The sequence below is a fragment of the Triturus cristatus genome, chromosome 9 (assembly GCF_964204655.1).
Source record: "Triturus cristatus chromosome 9, aTriCri1.1, whole genome shotgun sequence".
Taxonomy (NCBI): Eukaryota; Metazoa; Chordata; class Amphibia; order Caudata; family Salamandridae; genus Triturus; species Triturus cristatus.
In genome coordinates this window covers 371414785-371441602 of record NC_140592.1, presented here as the reverse complement: position 1 = coordinate 371441602, position 26818 = coordinate 371414785, and the positions used below count along the sequence as shown (strand labels likewise).

General features: G+C 45.4%; 1 protein-coding gene across 5 annotated transcripts in view; it reads left to right on the top strand.

Moving 5' to 3' along the window:
* The window catches only part of LOC146797969 (cytochrome P450 2B19-like), a 500784-nt gene that overhangs the window by 394536 nt on the left and 79430 nt on the right, over nucleotides 1-26818 (top strand). For all 5 annotated transcript variants that reach the window (XM_085625186.1, XM_085625188.1, XM_085625187.1 and 2 more), the window contains one exon: nucleotides 25369-25556. In XM_085625186.1, coding sequence (XP_085481312.1) covers nucleotides 25369-25556 — 188 coding nt within the window. The remainder of the gene's footprint in view (nucleotides 1-25368; nucleotides 25557-26818) is intronic.

Genomic DNA, 26818 nt, shown 5'->3' with positions numbered 1-26818 from the left:
GAAGGAAGTCAGCAAGCAGCCGCATATACACATTGAATAGTGTGGGGCTCAACGAGGATCCCTGCGGGACTCCACAGCTGAGCTCTAATCTCCTAGATGTTGCGTCCCCTGAGAGAACCTGAAAAGTCTATTATCTAGGTAGGATTGTATCCAGGAGATCACCTCATCTTGGATCCCTAGCCTCTTAAGTCTCTCCACTAAGATGGTAAGGTTGACTGTGTTGAAGGCTGAACTTAGATCGAGGAGGATGATGGCGACTGCTCCTCATCGATCTAAAATTTGTTTACAGTCCTCGAGCACAGCCAGAAGAGCAGTCTCCGTTTCGTGCTTAGGACAGAACCCAGTCTGGGTGGTATGCAGGAGGTCATGGGTTTCCAGGAAGTTGGAGAGGAGAGAGTTCACATATTTTTCTAGTATTTTTATGATGGCTGGCAGCAACAAAATAGGGTGATAATTGCCCAGTTCCTCTGGGTTTAGGCTAGGTTTGTTAATAGTGCCTTTACCATGGCATGTTTCCATGGTCCGGGGACCGATCCCGTGGAAATGGAGAGATTAACGATTTCCAGAATAGTAGGAAGGACCATGTCTCCTGCTTTGTGAAGGATATATGGGGGGGCTGGCTCTAGAGGGGAGCCTGATTTTATTTGTGAAAAGATTTATGTCAACTTGTCCAACTTCATAGCGGGGAATTCCTTAAGCATGTGTTCTGGATGATACGGGAGCACGTCCATAGATCGGAGGTCACTGGGGCAGGGAGGGCTAGGAAATGTGGTATATTGGCTTGTTTCAGATCAGTTCCCTCCAGGGACGCTCATTGAATGACCCTCTTGAGGGTGCCCATGAATCATTCAACTGCACCATTGGCTTCGGGCCAAAGGGACGTACTCCTTTGGTGTTTGACATTGAGTTGGACAAGGAATTCATTGAACTCCTTGCTGTTGAAGGGTGGGCCATTATCAGATTTGAGGATTTTTGAGCTACCCTACATTGTGAAGATGTCATCAAGTCATTCTATAACTTTGTCATGTGTTGTTGAAGATAGGTCTTCCACCAAAAGAAAATGTGACTATTCGTCTATGACTAAAATGAGTTGGTGTCTATTTCCTAAAGGCCCCAACAAGTCAATAGCGACCCACTCCCATGAATGGGCAGAAAAGTCAGACATTGTCACTGAGTGCTGTGTCCCTTTGGGGCACAGACAATCCAAATGTGGCACGCCTTGAGCTCTTTCTCGCTCATCTCGCCGAGGGAACCACACTTGATCGCTTAGGACTCTCTTGGTGGCTACTATACCACGGTGTCCTTCATGGGCCAGCTTGATGACCCACTGTCGTAGGTTTCCTGGTATGATAATTCTCAAGCCTCCCGTAAGCCTTCTTGGGTGACTGCTAGCTCATGCCGTACATTTTTGAACTTTTGAAATTCAACATCACTGGCAAGTGGTTAGGTACTTCTTCTCCATGATTGCATGGTAATAACCTATTTGATTATGGTCATGTCCAAAGGTATTTAGCAGTACTAAAGTTAACTTTACTACTACTAAATGCCTTTTGTGAATACCGAAAGTCGTAAAGTTAGGATTTTGTCTTAGATTACTTTTGTGAATCGGGCCCTATGAAACTCTGGTCGCATTCTGATGACCACTGAAACAGTACATTTTGCTTTGTCAAGTCTCTCAATGGGGCACTAACTGTGACAAACTTGCAAAATGTATCTCAAGCAATTCCTGGACATGCCTAGAAAAGATCATAGCATGATAACTTCCGGGGGGGGGACAAGTGGATTATAGTGCTTGCACCTTGTCTGGGTCTCGAGTCATTCCCCCATCAGAGAATATGTACCCAAAAAACTTGAGTTTGGTTTTGTGGAACTCACACTTTGCTGTGTTCAGAGTGAGGCCAGCAACAAGTAACTGGCACACTTGGGTAAAGGCTTTATCGCGTTCTTTCTGGGCCTTCCCAAAGACCAGTATGTCATTACGGTAATTGAAAGCATGTGTAACAGGTTGGATTACTTGGTGAACATCCTGAAATATCTCAGCAGCTGATGACACTCCAAAACTCGGTCTCATATATCTGAGCAAACCAACAAGAGTCGAAAAGGTAGTAATGTACCTGCAGTTCTCCTACAGTTCAAGTTGATGGCATCCTTTATTCATGTCGAGATGAGAAAATACTTTGGCTACGTTCAATTGCATGATCATGTCTGCTATGTGCGGAACAGTTTGTCTTTCCCTTTCAATGGCTTTGTTTGCCTGGCGCATATCAATGCAAATGTGCATCCAATACACTACTGTCCTTTTTCGGTACTACTTCTATGAGTGAAACCCATGGCATGGGCATGAGTAGCGTTCAATTATGTTATGTTTTAAGAGTGCTTTCAACTCTTTCTCTGCAGCTTCTTGTAAATGAAAAGCAACCCTATGTTGCCATTGAGCAACAGGGCAAATGTCTTCATTGATTTGAAGCTGTACTTTCATTTTCTTGAGTTTTCCCAGGCCACAGAACAATGTCTGCAGAGAGGTTTTAGTTCAGGGATTCTAACCCCATGGCTTTGCAATGGCTCAGAAGGCAGCCAAAGTATACACCTCCATACTTGACAGAGTGGGGCGAGGCACAGGGGATAAGCTGTTAAACCTTTCCATTTGCATGATATTAATTGATGCACCATGGTCTGTGATGATAGTTATTGGGTGAACGTTCACATTCAGTGTGATTTTGGACAAAGTTCAAATGTAGTGTATTGCTTTGTCTAGTGAGCTTTCTTTGAACTGTGATCTCCTTTACTGAAGATGAAAGTACGCTCTCAGTAGACCTTTTCTCAGTCCTGGTAGAGTGGCAAAGAGCTTATAGGCTACTTAGAGGAACATATGTTAAGCATTTCACATTACCAACATGGACAATACGTATTTGACATGACTCAAGAGAAATCCAACACCACTTTATAAAAATAGTTCTGATTTTTATATATTTTTAGACACCAAAATGAAATCAATACATACAGTATAAATAGAGTTATCAATTTTAAAGCATTAAAAAAATCTGTACTTTTCAATGGGAAAGCATAAACGTTGGGGTCAATGGGAAAAACACATATATGCAATTGGTTACTTACAGAGTGACTTCAACGGAATCCACTAAGAGTTAAGGTCTCATTAGTCCTTAGACCACGTCACAACAGCTAGCACAATTTTACCTGGCTCGGGGGAACGGAGTGCAGAGGTGCACTTGAGCTGTCAAATGGAGATGTCAATCAGGCTTGTGGTATTGAAAAAGCTACCTCAGCAAAAAGATACTTGTGGGGAAAGTTGAGCAAAACCTTTTAGAACTCAAGCAAGGAGCTGGCCGTGGGCCAGGACTCTCCAGGCAGATCCGATCTACCTGGCTCGGGGGACTCTGGTGCAGAGGTGCTCTAGGCTAGCTGTAGAATGAACTGGATCCGCGACCAGAGGAGCTGACAGGTGTGCCAAGAGGGTAAAACAAATGAAAGATCTTTACGATGGAGCCACAGGGTTGGTTGGTCGTTCATGCAGGTGATTCTCTTCTCTTGAAGCATCAAGTATAGCAGGTTGAACTTGTACTGACCACCAACAAGCCTTGGTACCTGCAAGCACTCAGGTTGAGGAAATCTTTATCCAGAGAAACACTGTAGAAAGCAGAGTCTCGCTGAGGGACTACAATTCCCAGAATCCACGTGCCCAAGGACTTTGAGCGGCCATGCCTGCTGGTTGAGAACAGGACTTCAAGGTCATGGACTTTGTGGTTTGTGCCTGCCCACTGCAGGGGACTGGTTCCTCTAGCCAAAGGGAGTTCTTGTGAAGTCTGGAGTTTGAAGAGGGGTTCACCTTCCTTTTGGAACTGGTCTCTGGTCCTTGGCAAGTCGTAGTCTAGCGGGTGCAGGGTGGCTGTCACAGGTGCAGTACTTTGAGCCTTTTCTTTGTACAGTCCTGCACTTGTGAAGACACGGATCTTTTCCTGCTTCATGTCAAATCTAAGTTTCTGGTGTCTGGGGTGCCCCTTAAATCTTGTATTTCGGGGGGGTTAGTGGGTCTGAGGATAGTAGCCAATGGGTATCTATCTATTCCTGTGGCTAATCTGCCCCAGTCATGATGACATCCTGTGGGTGTATGTCACTAAAAGGAGTCAGAACCTTATTTCTAGCCTATATTCAAGGTGTCTAGAACCATTCTCCGCTGTACACCTCAGCTGCAACGCCCTAGAGGTAGGGTCAGCCTCGTGGAGGTGGACGCCTTCTGCAGAGCTAATTTATTGCCTGCACATGAAAAACAGTGCCTGGGGCAGGGGGAAGCATTGTCTTTGAGTGGGGGACAAGTTCCTTTGTCCAGTGGCGTCAGTGAATCCTTCGATGCTCACTGCCGCACAGGTATAATCACTAGCCATCCTGTGTTGGCGGAGGTGTCACCTCCTGCTCACACAGGTCTTTGTCTCCAACCTCTGGAAGTGGCACATATTACTAAGCATGAGGTCAGACTTCTGTCTTGGTGACAAACCTTCAAAAAAGCCTGCCAAGGCACAAGAACACTGGGTTACGTTGGTGGACACTGTCTAAAGTCCTACCTAGGTACATGCTGGTTAAACCTCAACACCACCATCATGTCGGGGGTTAAAAAGCTCAGTGTTTGACACCAAACATGAAAGAAATTGGCTGGGCCATCGTGGACCTGGACACATAGGTAATGGCCATAAGCCAGCCCATGTTATCCGATGGACCACTCACCCCCAGTCACCGACCTGGGTTGAATCCATCATCGTTCTTTAGCTCACTTTGCCACCCCAGTTCAGACACAGCTATATGCAAATCAGTCTTGTCCCTGTGCCTCATGGGAACAGTCCAGACCGAACTGCCAAGCCATGTCTTCCCTGGACCGGAAGCAAGCATCCTGGAACTGGTTTCGGGCTAACAGCCCTCATCAGCCAATTTGAGGCACACATGGCATGCATGAGCAGTTTGCTGTGTCGTTGCAAACTCTCAGGGATAGCAGCCTTGTTTTCTTCAGGGCACGTCTCCCCTACTTGTCGCCAGATGTAGTGTCCTCCCTAGCCCTGAAGAATGCAAGTGAAATACACCACATGGGAGCTGTAGTCAAATGCTTCTCTGTTCCTCAGCCTATGTTCACACACTGCACATTCTCGCATACTGAACGTTAATCACACCTTAACACCTCTCCACAAATGATGAAGACTGTCTCGGCCCAACACCTGAGTTTCCCCGACTGCAGCACCAGCCCCGGGCAGCCCATGAGGTGAGGAAAGTTGCTGCAGAGGTGCGGGAACAATCGAGGGAATAATGAGTGGCTGTCGGCCTCCGCATGAGAGGGCCGTGTGGCAGTGCAGTAAAGGGCACGCTAATGATGGAAGGTGGCTGGAGTGCTGGCGTAGCCGCCCTCATGCTTGTGAGCCCCGCACAAGAGAACGGAGTGATGGGCTAGTGGAGGGCATCCTACGGTGCGAGCCTGCTGCCAGCAGATGTATTCTATGCAGGTGAGCGGTGCCGGGCTAAATGAGGCCGCTTTTGTACAGCGTGAGTTGGGAAAGCTGCTGGGAACACAATCATTGCTTGCACTGCCACCTAGTGGCCACTGGTGGATACCGCATCAGTAGCCAGGGAAACGGGCTGCAGTACTGAGACAACTGCTGGCAATGACGGCCCTGACCCTCGTGGCTGGTTGCCACACCACACCTTGAGCTTGAAGGTCTGGAGTCAAAGAAGATAATGTTGCAGCCTAGGAGGAGAAGTAAGAACAATGAGCAGGGCACAGCTGGTAGGAACTTCACATGCGGTTGCGGTGCCACCTAATGGCCATAGGTGGCTACTGTACACTTACAGAGTGAGCATTGCACAGACGACAGGACCGCAGCGCAAAGAAGGCTGCCGTGATCTGCAGTGGACATAGGGGCAGCACCCGGAGCGAGAGTTGATAGGAATAATGACCGGACATGTCTCCCATGCACCGCAGAAAGAGACTGGCCTAGACAGAGCCACATGCTCCCAGTAACCTGCTCATCGTTTGAGGGGGGGGAGTCTGTGCCCCACCAAGAACTCCAAGAAGCTTCAGGCTGTCAGTCTAGGATGCTGACAAGAGTCTACTCGTGGCAAAGACAGTTAAGCAGCAAGGCCTCAGGCAGCAAGTCCACGAAGGTCACAAGAATGTGCGCAGACAGAAGAGTGCCACGAAGGCATAGCAGGTATGCATCCTCAAGTGAAGAAGAGACCTGTAAGAGGTCTGAGAAGAGGCCTATGGTTGGTCGAAGAGGATGAATGCGAGATTCCGAAGAAGAAGACCAATGAGAGGTTTTGAAAAGCAGAAAGTCACGACAAGAGGTCTGGTCGCCGCATGAGGAGATGGCAGAGTCCTAGGGGTAGGATGGGGCCAGAGAGACCTGTGTGAAGTACACGTCACATGGAGAGGCCTGGTCAAGAGAAAGGAGAGTAAGGCAAGCTGGGACAACACAGTGTCGTGAAGAGGAAGAAGATGAAGTGTAGAAGTGACATAAGGCTACAAGCTAAATCAGATGAAAGAGAAGAAGTAAAGGATAGTGCGGAACAGACATCTGCACACCACAAAGTGTAGGATATGACTGTGAGTGTCATCTCAATAAAGTGCATCCCTTGGACTCATATCAGTGGTCTGTTACATGGTTTGTGCGGGACTCAAGGTATAGATTCTCCTTTCTAGCCAGGGGGTAATGCTCATGCTCAACTGGTACTGGAGCCCGGTCCTCGCCCAGACGGGCCAGTGTTGTGTATGCTCCAGCCATCCTCTGGGTGGTCGGGTGAAATTGCGGGCCCGGAGATGGCAGGGTTGCAGGGTGAGGGGATTATGTTAAGGGGTTTACTATTGTTTGTTGGGTTGTTTTTGCTTCAGACACATTGCTACGTCACGTTTGGGTCGAGACCCGATGCCTTACGCTTCACATGTCACTCGAGGGGGGAGGGGCCCTGATCAGGGGCGGGGGTGGAAGCGGGGGAGGGACACATAGGGTTCCCAAATGGCTGCACAATAAGCTAGTAAACTGACAATTCTCTCCTGGAATTTGAATGGTCTGGGAGACAAGAATAAACGCACTATGTTTCTACAATACTTGCGTAGGCACTCCCCGGACATAGTGCTCCTACAAGGGACACATCTCCAAGGCACTAAGTATTTGGAACTTAATCGCTTTGGCTATACTCTCCGTTCACACGCCGGCTTCACCACGAGCTCTAGGGGCACTGCCATACTTATTAAAAATTCTGTACCTTTCGTTGTGCATCGTACCCGGTGCGACCACTTGGGGCAGTTCGCTGCCCTGTCCGGGAAGTGGTGAATGCTTGCTCGGTGTACATACCCCACGACTGCATGGGACTACACTCCCCGACCGTAGTAAGCTACTACTTGAACTGCCGCAAGGGACCCTGATTCTTTGGGGGGATATGAACGATACAATGTCCCGGACATATATAGGGATGTAAATTCCCCCGGGGTTCGGGATCCCCGACCATTGCACGCATTCGTGGGAGCATTAGGACTGACAGACCTTTGGAGGTGCCACAACCCCAGCATGCACCAATTCACGCATATCTCTGCAGCCTATGTGAGTGGATCACGGTTAGACTATATTTTCACACACACAGTCTCGGCGGGACTCTTTCCGGGGGGGATGCCACAAGGCGCGCGGAATATCGGACCATTCGCCAGTAGAGGTGCAGATGTATGAAACAAGGCATGATTGGTCTCTCCTGCCGAGACTGGACCCTTTCCTGTTCAGGGACCAGGAATTTAGGGAGCAGTTTGAGGAACGTACAGAACAGTACTTTGCCAAAAATGTGGGTTTGGTACGGTCTGACTGTATACTCTGGGAGACATATAAGGTGGTGGCTAGGGATTTCATGCAAGCGACAAGTGGCACTAGGTGTAAAGAAAAAAGCGCTCAATGTAAGGACCTAGAGCGGGAGATACTGACTCTCGAACTGGCATTGGGGCCCGACCCAGTGGGAGACACCGGACACACACACATACTCAGGCTTAACCAAAAAGAACTCAGAGACTTAGAAGAAAACGCTGCTCACACACATGCGTTAGACACACAGGGAAAGATTTACGACTTGGGAGATAAGGCCAACAAATTGATTGCTTGGCTTGAAAAGAAGGATAGGAGTGGTAACTGGGTCTCCGAAATTAGAACAGAAAATGGTGTACGGGGAGGTACAGGTGCAGAATTAGTGGATGTCTAAGCTGAGTACTATGGGAACATATACCAATCACAGACTACGCGGGGAGGAAGAGTCTTACGAACTGCTAAAAGATATGATGTTACAGACGCTTGGAAAAGAGGATAAGGAGACGCTGGACTTGGACTTCATCGTAGAGGAGGTAGAAAATGCCATTCGGGACCTACAGTCCGGTAAAGAGGCGGTCCCGAATGGGCTCCCCACAGAAATGTATAAAAGTGTGGCGGGCAAACTCGCCCCGCATATGCTTAATATGTTCCTCGGTGCAAGAGATGAAGGTCAACTCCCGGAGGATGTGAGGATGGCGACCATAGCGGTTATCCACAAAAAAGGAAAACCCCACGGTCTCTGTAGCTCCTATCGGCCTATCTCCCTATTGAACTTTGAGGCCAAGGTATTGGCCAAAGTTATCGCAAATCGCTTGAGGCCAGTTATTCAATCCTTAATCCACCCAGATCAATCCAGCTTCATGCCCCATAGGAGCACCAGGCTTAATCTGCGACGTCTTTATGGCATAATACAGATGACCCGAAATCAGATAGATGTGCCTGCCGCCCTTCTGTCGCTTGATGCGAAGATGGCCTTCGACAGCATCGAATGGGCATACCTGTTCGTTGTCCTAGATAAAGTCGGGCTGTGCCCCAATCTACAGCAGTGGATACGCCTACTTTATCCCGCCCCAGTGGCACGAGTTTGTGTCAACGTGAACATATACTGAGCCTTCATGCTTCATCGGGGCACGCGGCAGGGGTGCCTGTTGTCACCAATGCTATTTGCATTAGCTTTGGAACCATTAGCGATCTGGATACGGGGGGACCCACTGGTAAGAGGCATTGATCTTGGGGGAGGCTGGGAAGAGCACATATCTTTATATTTGCACGATATTCTGTTGTATGCCCACAGACCACAACAAACGTTCCACCGGATTATTCATATAATTCAGTTGTTTGGCACATATTCTGTATACTGTGTTAATTGGGATAAATCCCTACTGTTCTCGTTGGCGGAAGAGCTCCCACCCCTGATGTCGTTATGCTCTGAGCTGGTGCGTAATGAGACGTTTAAATATCTGGGCTTATGGATAGCAAAATCAGAGGATGAGTTCCTGTGACTAAATGTGCAGGCACCACTAGATCGCCTGAGAGACGATATTACCCACTGGAGACGGTTACCTGTCTCCCTTGCTGACAGAGCGGTTCTTTTTAAGATGATGGCCCCCCCCCCCATTTATTGCATGTGGTTCAGAATATCCCGTATCGAATGCAGGAGGCCTTCTTCCGTTCGGTTGAGTCTGAACAGCGTACGCTGCTGGGGGGGGGGGGAGCCCCAGGATTGCGCTTCGAAAACTCCAGGGAGGCATGTATAACGGAGGACTAGCCATTCCTGATCTTAGAAAATACTATTGGGCCACCCAACTCATCAATATTAACGGATGCGATTTCTCGCCGCTCGATGAGCCGGCATATCGAGTGGACCGACTTGTAATGCGCAATCGGAGCTACTTGGCAGAGTTGTATTGGAGGGGGAGAGGTAATTCACTCCTCCCGGTACATACTCAAACAGTCATTGACGTGTGGCATAAGGCAAACAGGATGACAGGATGGGAGGCGAAACTCATGGAACAGACCCCTCTGTGGGAGGGAGACTACCTGGGGAAACTGAAAGGTTTGAAGGGCTTTCAGAAATGGAGCCTTATTGGGATTGATTTGTTGGGGGATGTCTGGAAGGGAGGTAAAATTATAGACTTTGATATCTTGCGGGAGGGGTTCCAAATGGGGAGGGGGAATACCTTCGATACCGCCAGCTGCGCCATGTGCTTCATTGTCACCTGAAAGATGGGACTCCGATACCGGAGTACTCACCACTTGAGGATCGTCTCCTCCTAGACTCCATGATTGACAAAGCAATATCCCTCACATATAAAAAACTTGTGAATAACTCCCCAGACTGCATGGGCCCTCTGCGAGAGGTCTGGGAATCAGATGTGGGCCTACTCGAGGACGATGACTGGGCCGAAGCCTTACAGAGCCCAAGAGAAATAGCTATTAGGGCACGCTTTAGGCTTGTCCAGCTCCGTATTCTCCATAGATCCTACACCTCACGAATGGTTCAAGTCCGAATGCGTAATTGTACGACAGATGAGTGCTCAAGAGGATGTGGTGAGAAAGGGTCCTTTTTTCACATATTGTGGTCCTGCCCTGTAATCCAAAAGTACTGTGAAGGTATTGCCCGAGTGATGACGACTGTGGTGGGAGAGAATGTCCCGCTAGAGCCGAGATGGCATATTCTGGGAGTAACGGGAGAGACGACTTGGCGCAATAGGCCAAGACCTGGCTGGCCTTACCAGGGGGGGTGGCCAAGAGGAACATAGCCCAGGCATGAGGGGCAGTGACTGCCCCCACATTGAATGCCTGGAAGAAGGATTTGGATTGGTGCTTGGGGGCGGAGCAAGTGATTTATCAGAGTCGGGGCTGCCCATGTAAAGTGGAAAAGATATGGGGGAGTTGGGCAAAGTATAGAGGCCAATGGACAGTGCCATAAGGAGTGTACCAGAAACTGCCAGGACGATGAGATGTTTATGTACCCCTCAAATGTATGGATGGTAACAGCTAGTAATTGATATAGATATGTGCCAGGCCTTGGTATACCTGCAACAGATGTTTGTCCTGTATTGTAAACATGTATATGATGATTATCTGAAACTTGTTTTCATGTTTAATAAAAATAATTTTTAAAAATAAATAAAGTGCATCCCTAAAATCATCACAGGAGCCGTGGACATTGAGAGAGGAGCACCGTACTCATAAAACACCCAGAGGTCAGTGAGGCACCTTTGGCACCAGCAGAGGCTTGCTGTCCCGGAATCATCGGTTACACCAAGCAAACCTGAAGCCTGCAAGAGAGCAAGCTGGAACGTTTTTTTATCCACCTTTGGGGTTGCACATGAGGCTGGAGTGTGGTTGTGCTCTGACATCCTGCATGACCTCGGTTGTGGGGTCGAATACATGTTCTGACATATCCACACTCGCCCGTGGTGATCCAGGGGCAAGGGCCTCAGGGATTACCAGTGAGAGAGAGATCCCGACATGAAAAATGTGTCTGCAGCAGTTCGCCAGCATGTACCAGGGGGCACGGAGATCTCTGTCAAAGTCAGGTTGACCCAAAGAATGCCCGGTCAATGGCAGTGCACCAGAGTTAGGATGGCAGGAATAACTCGATCTGGAAACACCTAGCCTCGAGGCAGAACAAAGGACTTGGAGGTGGGACTCGTAGCGATGTCTCCATGGGCCTATAGTATGATGTTGGAGCGACACGGAGTAGTCCACACAGTCCTGTGGAAGCCTGATGAAGAAGACCTCGGGGGATTCCCATGAGAAGGGAATCCTGGTAAGGGAGGGGAATCCTGGTGGGAGAAGGAGGCTGGAGTATACTCCACCATCATGCAGCTGGAAGCACTGAGGCAGATAAGTAAGACTCGTCAACAGTAACCAGGAGGCTTACTGTCATGGAGCCCGTAGGTTTTTTGAAAATGCATCCTCCACAGACTTCACTATTGCCCCACATGCACTCTCACAGCAAACAGTGTCTATAGACATTGGTTATAGACTTCCACGCATTGAGTCCAGGTGAGACAGGATTCACAATGTCCAGTTGAACTGTAACAATTCAAACTGGTGAGTGAGAAGTCCAAAGTGTATCTACACTGCCATTGGTGCCCAGAGCAGCCTGGTTAAAACAGTGGAGACTTATCGTGATGCCTGGTGTTCCCAGTTGCACTTGTACATTCATCCTGTCTAGAAACAAGCCTAACAGACTCTGTGGAGTTGTTGTTTATTATTTTTGTTCTCTGCCTCAGGTTGGACTTGTTGCCTTATTTTATAAAAGGTTGGGCAGGATGTAGGGACCGGCTAGTCACTGATCTAGATTGTTTTCACCAGCCACTCCCTGAGAGCTGGCTTACACCATCACCCCACACCCATCCATCACATGTGTCACTGAATATGTGACCCTCTCAATAAAAAGGACCGGACACACGTGCCCGGGGCCAGTTCTAGATACCACAGTAGTGTGTTGTGGGCCCGACCCTTTACAATTATAACCCGTAATACGTGACACTTGGCTGGGCTGTCTCGGATGTGTTACGGGTCTGTATTCCCTGCTCGCCACTCAGTAATTATTTTAATGAATGGTGAGATTATGATTTTTTTAAAATTATTTTTAACACTATGTAAGACTTTAAGAAGAGCGAACTGAACTAACAGTAGGCAAGCAGAAACGCCTTTAATTAGGATACCCCCCTTTGCCTTGCCCTGTAATTAGTTGCTTCTGGTATAATCTATCTTCTTTCCTGTGATTATGAAATTATTGTGATATACGTTTCTAGGGGGGAAATGTGGTCTTATGAGAAATTAGGTTTGAGCCTCAGCCTCGGGTCAACATCCTGTGCTTCTGGGCAAATTAATGCATTTACCAGATGTGAAAGAACCTGACGTGATCTCTCCAGCCTGAGAAACGGGCGTAAAAGTCGCATGAGACAGGCGCAGCAGCCAAGTCTCTTGTTTTTTTTTTTTTAACAGGGGAAGCTTATAGTACATCTAGAGGGAAAGAAATCTTCCCCTTCCCATGCCCGGCTGCATAATCACATAATTCCAGTGGCCCTGAGTATATCTCCTGGGTTCTGTCAGCAGCAAAGTTTCTTTTCAGTCTAAAGGGAGACAACCTAGAATTCTATCAATGATTCTTGTTTTCTTCTACACTGGTGTGCTAAGCTACTAGACTTAACAAGCATTGGCATAGCCAATAGGTCTCGCCTTTGGGACCTTATGTGTTTAGCCTGAACTGTTGGCTATGTTGTAGAGCATTGTGGCTGCTGTGCATTATGTTGAAAAGTTATAATAAAAAGTGTTAAGCATTTTTGTTACCTTTATACAAACAAAGGCGACATTATATACAACTGAAAAACCTGATTAAAAAAAGATTTTAACATAAAAAATGTCTTCTACTCTTTTTGTACATGCACTGCTGGCAACTTCTTCCTGCCTGTTCTCATGCTTGTTTGTTATTTTTTGTTTGTTATGGGGGAGCGGGACATAAATAACGGGGGAGTGGAGGTTGGAAAACAGTAATTTAATTAGAAGACGAGCAGCGGACGGACACTAGGGGAGAATCAAAAGATGCCAGTTTCCAAGGGCAGACTGATGTGATGCTTAGGTGGTGCGCTGATGCAAAATGGTGGTGGTGAATGATGTTTGGTGCTCAGGTGGTGACACTATATGGTGTGGATTGGAGGTACGTTGTGGATTGTGGAGTTAAAATATGTTGTTTGGTGTGTAATTATGCGGCCGATTGAAAAGCGGGGGGGAGATTGCTGCATCGAGACAGCAGGTAAGAGCAGGGAGAGGCCACCGCCCCAAACCTCATGCCACCCGGGGCGGACCGCTACGCCACTGGGAGAAAGAAAAGTTTTCACCCACCAATTTAGCCGCCTACCAAGAACACATGTGTTTTAAGATCGGAGGGATATACCGGAAATGTCTGTGGGACTGTAAACACTTCTACATACTGCCACACTATTGAGAGAGCCACAGCAGCGTGAGTGGAAGAGGAAAGAAATGATACCTGGTTCACATTGGGAGCAGCAGATAGGCACTGATTTAGTTGAATCAATCCGTGCTTGGTCCCTGCGCCACCGAAAGAATTGGAAGTGACATTTGGCCAGCACTGGCCAATAAAGGAGGCTGCAGAGAGGGGCACTGCAGCCAAGAAATAGTAAGCAATGCGTGGGCTTCAAGCCGTTTTTGTAAACAATAGTGTTTAGCAAGCGAGACGCATGCACTAGCGGGCTCGACCCTAAAAATTATACAGGGACTTTCTGAGTCTACCAGTATACACAGCATATGCATTCATGCCAGGTTTAACGGCCAGAGCTGCCGACCTTGGAGCTGGCGAACTGGGTTCGAGTCTCAGCATCGGCTCAACATCCTGTGATTTTGGGAAAATCACTTAATCTCCCTGTGCCTAACAAAAATGAATGTGTCCTTTTGTAGCGTAACTGGTGCTCATTTAAAGCGCTCCAATACCTTTGTGCCAAGTTTGCGCATTTAGAAAACTGCAAAAAAAATATAAAAAATAAACAATGTCATCTGCACGCTGAAGATAACTAAATAATGCTCATTCTGTGGTCCTTCCGATGAGATCAATAGATAGTCAAGTGCATATATAGGCGTAAATACCAACTTCTTATCAAAGTTTATGTTCTTCAAGTACCCTCAGGTTGACGTTATGAAAACAAAGGAGCAGAGGGATAAGGGAATTGGCTCAAGATCCCACTGTGCATGAGTTAGAGAAACCTAGACAAGAATTTCAGTTCACAGGACATAAACCAAGTACCGTGGTACAGGAAATCACATGCACCCCTCAATCAGATTTAACATTTGACAAAAAAAACATTTTAGGGACAAACAGGAAAATATGAACCATACGTGATTAATTCAGCGTCACTCTCTGTATCAGAGAAATTTGAATCAGAATTTGAGCCTCTCAGTTTTAATCTAGGGAACCTTTGCTTGCAGACCCTAGGTCATGCCTCCATCGGATATATGTGAAAAAAAACCACATGGATAAGCGGCCCGAAATGAACTATACTTAAAAAATTAGCTGAAGATCCCACAGTGAGTCAGCTAGAGAAATCTAAATTGGAAAATAAGTCTCCCGAATATAAAGCACGTACTCTTCTCTCTCCTTCAATTAGCTATAACATGAGTGAAAAAATACGAGTAAACAAGCATTGCCATAGCCAATAGGTCTCGCTTTTGGGACCTTATAAGTATTCAGTTATGCAGCACAATATCCTTGGTGCAACAACATCAACCGTTGCATGTAAGCACTCCCACACCCACCAGGTACATAGGCGTTTGGTCGAAGGACAGTAAGGGTGTAAATGCAGGCTTGGATGTCCAAGATCGGCATAGCCAAAATAACACAAGAGGACACCGCCGTTTTCTGCAGCATACAAACAGGGTGGTAGCCACTATTACTCAGAAAATGAGCATACTTTGGCTGCATCCCTCAGCTCTGCTGTCCATTAAAACTAAAAGCAACATGGAAACATCATGAAGACTCATATGACTGTCCAACTCACTGTAGGATAAACACAGGGTATCCTGAAGATGGCAAGTGAAGGACATTTCAGCATTCAAAATAAGAAATGGGGAGAACCTTTGCCCAATAGGGGATGTGGAGGTCATCAAAGCACTATACATAGAGAGAAATATGTGCCCTGTTTGTTCAAGTTAAGTAGTCAAGTAGTTGAATATGTACCACTATCTATCCACCTATGTAGGGCGTTGTTTGAGAAATCAACTATTCAACTGAGAAATGAGCCCTCGTTTATTAATTTGCCCATTGTGTTTTTTAGAAGGAAATGATGTTAAATGGATAAGCACTGAATCGTTAATGTGATTCAATGGACAGAAACACTGCCTACTTCCTATGAGTTCACATTTAGGTACGGTGCATAACCATATTTCGTGACTGTAGCGGAAAATGAAGAGCATGATATCCACATAGGAAGTTAATTAAGGGATCTTACTTTCTACTAGAGAACATAATTTTCCTTCCGTGGAGGTGAACACATTGTACTGCTCCAGAAGCAAGCAGGACGGTCCAGGACCCCATTCTTGTGTTTTAAAAAGGTGTGGTCCACCACCTAGTCACTGAGGTGAAAGTAAAGAGAAATGAGTTGGACGGAATATCTTTCCTCATCATCTTCAGGGTGTAACAATATGAGACCCTTCAACATTGTCCTTGAGAAAGAAAGATAAGTGGGGCCACACGATCGCACTTGTATGTGTGCTCAATGACCTTACAAAAGCACATTGCGGAGGAGCAGCGATGGAAGCTTGTTTCGTTGCAGACAATGCAAAATCTGTAAATGGATTGATACTTCAGGGCTAAAAGCCAAAGGTATAGGATATTTAGATAAGCTAAAATATTATACTTGGAGGTAGCAACCTAAGTCTGAAGCAGCCAAGTGAAAAGTGGTGCACCGTGCATTTACGTCAAACCCATTGTGAGGAGTAGCCACAGATGGAAGGAGAGGTATCTAAAGTGATCACACAGATTAAAAATGCAGCACTGATTAAACTGGATAACTTCAATCTGGAAAGAAAATGTGACAATATATTGGGGGAACAAAGGATTAACTAGTGGTTAAATGGAAAAGCAGAAACACCCAAAAAGGGGGACTGGGAGATACCACTGCACATTTCATCTCTGAGGCTTGAATTCGAGTATAGTGTGACATTTGGGTTATGGAGGGTGACATCTTCAGGAGAATAATGATAGAATAAAGAAGGATAAAGATAGAATGGAGCAGCCCAGAGACTGTCGAGAAGAATGATAAACAATTAAAAATGCAGTCCCCTTAAGGAAAGGAGTCACATAGTATATACATACATCCAGCGGAAAGATACGAAGGTATGAAGGACATTCAAACTCCTAAAAGGAATATGCACATTTTCGGAGCAAACAAAAAAATACAATAAACTAAAACTAGCGATTGGGAAATGAGACCTGACGTGGCAGAATGGAGTTTACTAGGGATAACATTAGATAATATATTTGTACATGATGGGTAGAGAATGCATGTCTCTCAGATCAAGTAGTGGAAACACAAATGGTAAACGACTCAAACATGCAAGGGACACATACATGGATGCACTAGAAGTTACCAAGGGGTACCAAGAGGGTTGGTGTGCCTAGCTAGATTAAGCAAGGATAATGGTAAACCGGATTGACTCCGCTGGATGAAGCTCCTATCAAGTGCGAAGTTCCTATTGGTTACCAGCGGACCCCAAACAAACACTCCCCTTCAGGGAAAACATACATAAGACTTGGAAGGCAGTGCTTCTATGATTGAGAACAGCTGGCCCTTCTCAGCATCAATGACCGGAACAGAACATGTGGCATTTATTAGCCTTTGAGGTAGGCGCGTGATACCAGCTCGCTTAAAGTTTTTTTTACACATATAGCGCACGACGCAGGAGGGCTTGGGTTCGGTGCTTCGGTAGCAAAGCTCCTCCGTGGCTGGACAACTGAAGCAATGCTAGCAAAGGGACTAGTTTATGTACATGGTGGAGGGAGTGCTTTCCAGTGATGGACCAGTGTGTCTGTGATACAAACCAGCCCACCTTTCACAAGACAACACACTTTCATTTAGAAGGAAACTAAAGATCTAAGTTTTATGCACTTCGTGTACGTGGGTTGTTTAAAAAAAAAACACAAGGAGTTATTAACTAGGAGCATTGGAGAATTACAGAGGAAACGTGCTTTAAAGTATCTGAAGAAGTGAAAAAACGCAAAAGCGGAACACCCTACATGTAGCCTGAGACTGAGACCAGCTTTCAACAAGCACAAGCATGCCTCGTGCGGCAGCAGGGGGAGGGGAGAGAGGAGGGGGCCTGCGCGATTCACTTGCAGGAGCGAGCGGCTGGCGCGGCGATAATTAATAACATATGGCGCCAGCCGCTCGCTCCCGCAAGTAAATCGCCAGACGTGCACGCGTTGCCATTGAAGGCAATGGAACGCGTCCACGTTTTTGGCTGAAATTCAAAACGATTGCTAAAGGTCTTTTGCCTATTCAGCGCATGCGTGCTGTGTAGGCGAGACCTAAAAAACAGACAAGTGGCCAAAATTGCTTACATGTAAAATAAAATAAAGAAATCCGAGAGCAGTAGTAAATCCATGGCATTGAAAACGTTTGGCATACCGATGGCGGACCAATTTGCTTCCCTGGCTTTAGTTATTTCCATGCATTTGGCTTTAAACAAAATATAAGAATCAATCTAGGCGCGTGCAGCGTGTTTCCTCGCTCAGTGCTCATGAAAATGTAATTAAAGTGTTAGCCTGTATAACCAGGAAGGGGGCCTACTAGCGTTTTTCCCAGAATAAAAATGCTTCCATATTACATCCACGAGCCACAAACAGAAAACAAAGATAATGTGTGCAAATAAAAATGGTGAAATTCAAATTTACTGATGTAGGTAAAAATCGGAGAGTGGATTTAAAAAACGAATCTTGCATTTTGTATTGTGAGCTTGGATGAAGGCTGCCTGCTTCACATGTTGCGAGGGCCGACCCAGTGAGGCTCCTGCACCCTCCCCTCCTGCAGGATCGTGTTGGGCAGACTTACCTCGGTCAGATAGACGCGCTCCTATCTGTCTTGGCGCTGACCTCTGGGCCTGACTCTTTAATCTTTGCCTCGTTAGGGCCGTCCAAGCAGATGGTTCTTGGCGGGCCATCTTTAGTGGGTGCTTGTCAGAAGTGGCCATCCATCTCCCACTCAAACACACAACATTAGCTATCACAGACAAGTTTTGCCATTGATATAATTGGGGTCAACTTAAGGTTAAGGCACCTTACCAATTGTGAGCTCATCCGGGCTGGGCAGGGTGGCGCATCTCTATTGTGCGCAGCCACCAGAACATTTTTAGATATATTGAAAAAACATTGCAATGTATCTGGCCATTCTGCAACTCAATAGATGATTTTGTGATTTATTGCAACAAGATGGATTTATCGGACCATACAGCAAAGCAATGGGTGACATGGTATGGTACTCCAACACCTTGAGATGTGGCATACCATTCTAGAAAGCCATGGTCAATGTTGTGATATATATTTCGACAAGATGCGTTATATGGGACCGTCATGCTAGCAATGAATGGTACTGTGATATACTGCATTAAAATGGTATATATGTTTGGCCATCGTGCAGACCGATGGATGATACTGTGATGTACTCAATCAAATGGTTTACGTCTCTGTCCATCTTGCAAAGCAATGGTATATTTTGTGATATGTTGGAACAACAGGCATTATATCGGACCATACTGAAAGCCAGGAATGCGACTGCTATTTACTGGAGGAAGATGTGATATATCATCTTGCAAAGCAATGGGGGATACTGTGATATAATGGAACAAATTGTGGTGCATTGGACCAGCCTGAAAAGCACTAGACAATATTATGACATAGAGGATCAAAATGTGTTATATTGGATCTTTTAAATAAGCATATGTAGATATTGTGATATATTGAAAAAACTGTGATATAGTGCGTTGTTTCACATCATATGGTACAATCCTGATACATACTGGACTAAGTATGATATAGTTGACCCTTATGCAGAGCAGTGACAGAGACTGATACACATTGGTACCTAATATAAAATATTGTTAAATATGAGACCATCTTGTAAGTGGGTTGCTGCTAGGAAAACAAAAGTGCACAAGGGCCAGCACGAGCGCCATCTCTTTCCAATTAACGTGAACGTGAGACGCCGGACGCAATTATTGGAAACAGATGGCGCTGATGCTCGCTCCTGAGCACCCTAGGCCAGGGGAGAAAGAAGGCGGGACATGCACCCGCCTCTGGCCAATTGTGTGCTGTCTTTCTTAGAAAGACGCATGCAAAGGCCAATAGCGGGAGATTTTTTAAAAAGTACACGCACAAGCGTGTGTTTCAAGTTTAAAAGCCCTTACTAAAAGCCTCGCAGGGCAGCACATGCGCGCTGGCTTAGGCGAGACCTAAAAAGGGAACATGGATATGGTGGATTTGCAAGTTCATATCCCCCGTCCTGGGGATAGTTGATTCAGACTGATTGTTGGCTCAAAGTCATGGTTAAACTCACATTTCCGTAGGGTGTGGTGGGGGTGGCGTGGTGGAAAGAATCAACACAGAGCATTTTCCTTTTAGTTAGCAGCAACACTATTGCAACTATCAATAGCAGAAACGACTACTTTTGTGGAATTCAGGTAAACATTTTCTGCTGTTATCACCAAGCAGAAGATATGCTTTCTGATCAGGGACCCCCTTGACCTGCTGGGGTTTCAGATTCAGAAGACTGCAACAAAACATCCTTTCTGTGGATGGTGATTCAAGTTGGACTGTGCACTTGGCTTCGCAACGAGTTTCAGAGGGGCAGGAGGGGGGTAAGGGTGAATCTGAAGAAAAGTAAATAAGGAACTGCAGGGAGACAGGAGGTATCTACCTCTGGCAACTGCTCACCATATGGCACCCCCAGCAACTGTATGAACTACAAAGGATAGGGGGCGCAAACAATATATACCCTATCACACATGTTACAAAAGCACACTTAGGCACACTCTACATACAATCATGGGGATGAGGTAACCGGATCATGCTATACTGATCTACTAAGGAGAGCCTCTAGAGTTCTCATTGGAGTTAAAGTAAAATACCTGTACTGCAATAGTATAAGCAGATGCCAACAACCCAGAAAAGTGCCATCCCGGTCATGGAGATGGTGGCCTCTCGGGTAAAAGAAGCCCCACTTTAAGTGCATCCCATTGTTGAAGATATTTTAATGTGCAATATTGGGTGACAAACTATTGGTGCAAAGTCGTGATTTTGAGGATGCATATGCCACCATTTATTTGAAATGGATGTGGTTTCTGGTGTTCTGATTAGCCTGCTCATGCTCATTCCTCTTCCCAATCAAGTTACCCACTGCGCATCTTCTCGCCCCACAATTTCCAAGGAGCATAGACTGCCATGACGCAAAAGGGGATAGATATATCAGAAAGCATATATTGTGAACTAGTTTCCACCGTGTACCTGATGCATCATTTTGAAGGACTTCTGCTGGAAGGTCTGATGCAAGTATGCAAAGGAACATGATTCTATGAGCTATTGTCTGAGAAATGTTTCATATTATACTGTACATCCTCAAAGAGCAGTTACTGAGGAAATGAGTGGAAGATTTTTCTCTTACCAAGAGAAATGGGTTAGTGCTAAAACAGCTTAATGATACAAAATTGTTTGTGATTTTCCAATGCGATCTATCCATGATCATACCATGCTAAATCTGCAGTTTTACTAATTGTTATGCATAAATTGTGTATAAAACCTCCTGTTGTATGAGGGATTGGGGTGACTTCTTTTCCTCCCGAAACTCTGTCCGATTAATTTGAGATTTTCATTTACTCGCTTAGGATGCTGTCAATTTTCTTTATGAGTCTGACACTTAGAATCTGAGAGATTCAATTGTCTAACTTGGGGTTTATTTTGACTTTGTGACTCTGTATGTTGTATTTGAGCCTTCATGGCAATTCATGCATTATTTTATGTATATTATAGTAATAATGCTGCACTAAACCTCTTTAAACTTTTTGGGATCTAGAACTGAGTTTTTGAGTGGTTCCAGTTTTATGTACACTGCTAAATTGTTGATAATGGTGCTATTTATTGCTGAGAAGGGGAGGATAGTCTTTTGCCGCAAGAGCAACAAAAAAGACTCCAGAGCCAGACTGCCCAAGGTAAAATTAGGGTTTGCAAGATATTGGGATTCAAAACTTTATTGGGATGCAGCTCCCACACCATCACTGAACAGAATCTAATCCGACATAGTCTCATAAAGTACTGGTGAGTGGAACTGACACAGGTCAACTGCACCACAAACATACTGCTTCTGGCAGAAAGTGAAAAATGTGGATCTTATTGACATGTTTATGTTGTTCCAAAGGACATTTGACCCTACAGTGTTTATATGATCCCTTTCAGTCCATATTTCCATTTGTCTGATGTACATTTTTTGGTTTCACTGTCTTCAGTTACCTGCTTGATTGTTATACGTGTTTTTTAAAAAAAAAACTCTTATTATTGATTTTACACAGTAAACAATAAACAACCAAGCAGTGTGTGGCTTCAATTTGAAAGGGGGAGAGACTCCAGTCATATGTCATTATAATACATTTAAAGATAGCAATATACACAGCTGAACTGAAATACCATCCACACAGAATGACTAGGCGACAAGAGCACATTGGGGCCAAGTCATCAAACGAAATATACAATGAACATTACAGGTATACATGCTTGGTTGGCATAGTCACATCACCATAGTACAAAGAACATGAATATCACCCCTCCTCATCCTAGCCCTCCATCAAGCCAGTCTCATCCTCATCAGCAAATTTATAAAGAGGAGACCCCACAACATGAGCACATTCGAGGCACCCTCATCCATATGGGCAATGCGCATATGCATCTCTTCAGCCAACCCCTATTCAAGGAGGTCCCACTGATATGAAGATACTAACGGTGCTCGGGTGCTCATCCAACCGATGGCCACCCTCCTATTGCCCAATAACAGTGCAAGCTGAGCAATCCTATTGTGAATCTTCCACCCCTGGGCTTCACCATCACTCCCAAAAGGCAGGTCAGTGGAGTCAGAGGAAGCAGAATATCAGTCACCTCCGCTATTTAAGGCACCACCTCCCTCCAGAGACCCTGAGCCACAGCACATGCACAGGCAAAGTGCATAAAAGTGGCTCCCAGCTCCCCACATTGTGCACATTGTGCCTCCCTCGAGGGATCGATCCTGTTCAGGTGCATAGGAGTCACATAGGTACGATGTAGAAAATTAAAATGAAGTAACTTATACCTTTGGTTGCAGGACACCTTCCTCACTAATGCACACACACTCGCCCAATCAGCATTCCCAAAAGGCTCCCCGAACTAACGCTCCCAGGCCCCTTGAGAGGCGTATGGGACAGGTACTATGTCACCCCATATCACCTGGTAAAATATGGAACTGATATGCCTCCCTTCGCCCTATTGAAGCAGGCCACTCTGTTATATTCTATATAGGTACTCCAATATAGGCCCGGGTAACATCACAACCTTTCACCTATATTTGTCCCTACATTACATACATAACGGGCTGCTAGGACTGACCCTTTACCTAGTTACAGTACTGCTTACAGAACGTGGGGTTTTCCCTGAACAATAGCCTCATACATTATGCATGAGGATCCTTTGATTCTTGAAAAATCATCAGGACTACCATCTCCTGCATAATAACTATGTACAAGGTTCATTCACAATGTCATCCTAAGTACGATACTGGCACAGCAAGGTAGAACCCCTGGGGATAACTTTGGGTATATAAATATCACATCTTGCTGAGATAGAGGAGATCACGACTTTTATGCCGACACACTGACGCAAGATGCTGAAGTTCCTGCATACAGATACTCCAGCTCGCAGTGGTCTAACATCCCTTGCGGGGTGTCCAGCTCGAGACCAAGATGGGTTCCCACAGTCTCTCACTTCAGGTAATGGGGTTGAGTTTATCCTAGAGGGATTCTTGGCTTAACACCTACACACATGCTTGGTACATTTAGTTAGGATAGCATCGTAGGAGTACGCCTTTTTTGTCATGTATTTTATATACTTGCCTGTATTCATTTATAGCAAGATGGTAGAGACCTACCAACCTTTTACTTTCTTAGTGCTTCTAATCATTTATATCCGTTTCTGTCTAGTGGTTGTTTCAGCACACCTATTTTACACTAGAATGAGGAATGTTCAATAAATACTTATTGAAAAACGTCCATATAGTTTATTCTGTGTATCTCTTTGAGATTAAGTGAGCACGAGTGACTGAGCGAAAAGTATTGCACTGTTTCTACGGTTCTGAGGGATCAGGGTTGTCATGTTTGATAGTTGCCAAGAACTATTCTCTCCTTGGTAAGAGGAGTTTCTAGTGGCACTGTGAGCTATCTGGTATGCAGGCCAACATACCTGGTGGGGGTGTCTGGAATCAATCTGGACACCAAGCCCGAAGTGCATGTTGTCTAAACGCGCAGATCTTGTATAGTTTTTATAGGAACTACACGACAGCTCAACATCAGGTAGGGCTGAGGGGCCACAGGGAAACCAGCCCAGACCTCCTGTGTGACGCTTTTCAGCTTGGCATAATGGGGGAAGGGGCTTATTGCCACTTCAAAGGTCTTCTGTACGTCCTGGAACGTGATGAAGACCTCCCCGGGGTATTGGTCCTCTGCCACCTGGCAGCCCCCACCCTCCAGACATCCCTGGACATATCCCCATCATTGCCCTAAATGGGGCGAGGTCCCAAAGATGAAGCATCCGATCAAAGGAAGCCCTGAGTAACACCTTTAACATCACTTCCTCCCAAATCTCTGCAGTCTGCCTCACCATTTGCAGAACCACATGCTCGGATTGACCATGCTCCGGTAGTGTAGCAAGCACTGCAGCAAATTACCACCCAGCATGTTAAGGAGCAATCTCTTCTAATTATGTGGGTCTGCTAGCCACCTCACCGCATGCTGTCGGTTGGCTGCATAATAATAGTGCATAGGTCCAGTATAACAAGACCTTTGACCTCCATGTCACTCTTAAGGACCAATAATGCCACTATACTATGCGTCCCTGCCCAGACTAAGGTAATAAGTAAGCAATCCAGTGTGCAAACGAAGTGTGGGTAGAGCCGAAATATTGCATTTTGGACCAAGTAAAGGCAGCGAGGAAGAAAAACCATCTTGGCCACTGCTGCCCTGTCTATCACTGGCAAGGGGAGTCTATTCCAGAATGCCACGGAGGCCTCGAGGCCTGCTACATCTCTATCCTCATTCAGACACAGGTGAACATCCTCAGTGTGGGCTACCCATATGCCTAGTACATAAAACCCTGATTTTCCCAGCGGAGGTTGAGCCCAGGCAACCTGGCAGCGGGCACCCCAATCAGACTGCCAAGTGGAAACAAAAGCCATTTCCTGAAATTGACCTGAAGGCCTTAGACCTTACCAAAGGTACTGAGAAGCCCCATTAAGATCGACAATGCCTGGCAGGGGGGCGGACATACACCACTGCGTCACCCACATAAAGAGAAATAACATGCTTGAAGTACCCACTCGAATTCCCATGGCTCTAAATCTTTACACAGGAGAAGTGCCAAAGGCTCAATGGCTAGAGCAAACAGGAGCGGCGAGAGGAGTCAACCCTGCCTGGTGCCCCTCCCAACCTTCAGAGAGGCTGCATCCAGACTGTTATACATGTTTAAATTGTATTTTATCAAATTCATCTCAATTTTCTCTCCCATCTCATTTTCGAGAAAAGTTATGTACATGAAAGATCCAATTAAAAAAAGCTCAGACTTGTCAAATAATAAAAAACTAAAATGAAATCAGATTCAGAGTTCTAGACACATGTTTGTTCCTGGTAAGTTTCTCCCAGAGTACAAATTTTAGGTCAAAACTGCATGCAGCCACTGCCTGGAAAATTACCCTTCTTGCTCTTGGTCTTCCAGCCAAGGTTCAGCAGGAGATTGATGATGTGGTTGGATCCGGGCGCCTGCCCAGCATTGATGATCGAGTGAAGATGACATACACAAATGCTGTGATTTTGGAGATACAACGTTTTGTTGACATAGCGCCTATGGCTCTTCCACACTCCATCAGTCGGGACACAGATTTTCATGGCTACAGTATCCCAAAGGTATGTGATTCATTCATGCAGTAATATTGTTGGAGTCAGGAGCTTCTGCAGGAGGTCAAATGATTGGTTGCTGATGCAGTGCCATTTAGATTGTGTTGTGTTATGTTATTGTAAATTGTATTTTTATGGTTACTACAACTCCTGACAATGCATTGAATTGCTATGCAGCGAGTAGCACACTACTCCGAAACCCAAGCATAGAGGTAAAAAAGTAGTAGGTAAGTAATATGTGTTTCCTTTTTCTAATTAGATTAGTTGTGCTAAGTTTGTACTGTTCAGCTCTCAAGCATTTACTCTTCTGTTTTGTAGGGGCATACATTATTTGAAGGTTATTAAGAAAGGGAAGGTGTGAGATGTTATTGACAGTTGTGGTGATGTGTGCCTGTTTGTGGGATGAATTGGATAGAAAAGAAGGAAGAGTGTGGATAGTATGTTTAGGAGTCCATTGTGGACAGAAAGGTTTTGGTGAGTCAAAGAGTGGAGGGAAAGGAAATGTGTTTCGTTTTTGTAATTTTATTTGATGTATTTTTATTGTGTTTCTATTATTTTGTAGTTATTTATTTTTGTATGTATATATGATTTTATATGTTTTTAATCAAAAGTAAATATATCAATAGTATATAGACATACACACACATCTAAATGTATACATATATTTATGCAAATTTACAGACACATTAACATTATATATAGTCCTATTTCTGTTCAAAGTATGAACCTATATTCATATATATTCATATGTATATACATGGAGTAACATTTTAAAAATAAAATATGGAAAATGAGTAAGAAAAACAGTCACTTGTAACAATGCTTTCATTTCTAATTTTGTGTTACAATGGCTTATTTACAAAAGCAATATACAATTACGTTCGATAGACCCTTCTGATCCCTGGTATATATAGGGGTCCTAAGTTCTCCAAAAAGATGTGATACCCAAAGCCAACAACTGAGCTGCACCTTACAATTATTTTTCATTGGATACCAACTTTACTGTAATTCATATGGTAAAATATACAGAATGAAAAATGGGTATGAAGGAAAACCATGTACTTCTGAACGCTCCACTGACCAGAAGACTCCTGACCATTCAAAACTCAGCATCCAATCTTACCCTCAACCTCCCACCCCACACTCACATCACGCTGCACCTCAATGAACTCCAGTTTTTCCCAATCCACAAACAAGCATTCTTCAAACTCCTCATGCACATATACAAAGCCTTGCAGGACATTGGCCCCACATACCTCAACAACTGCAAC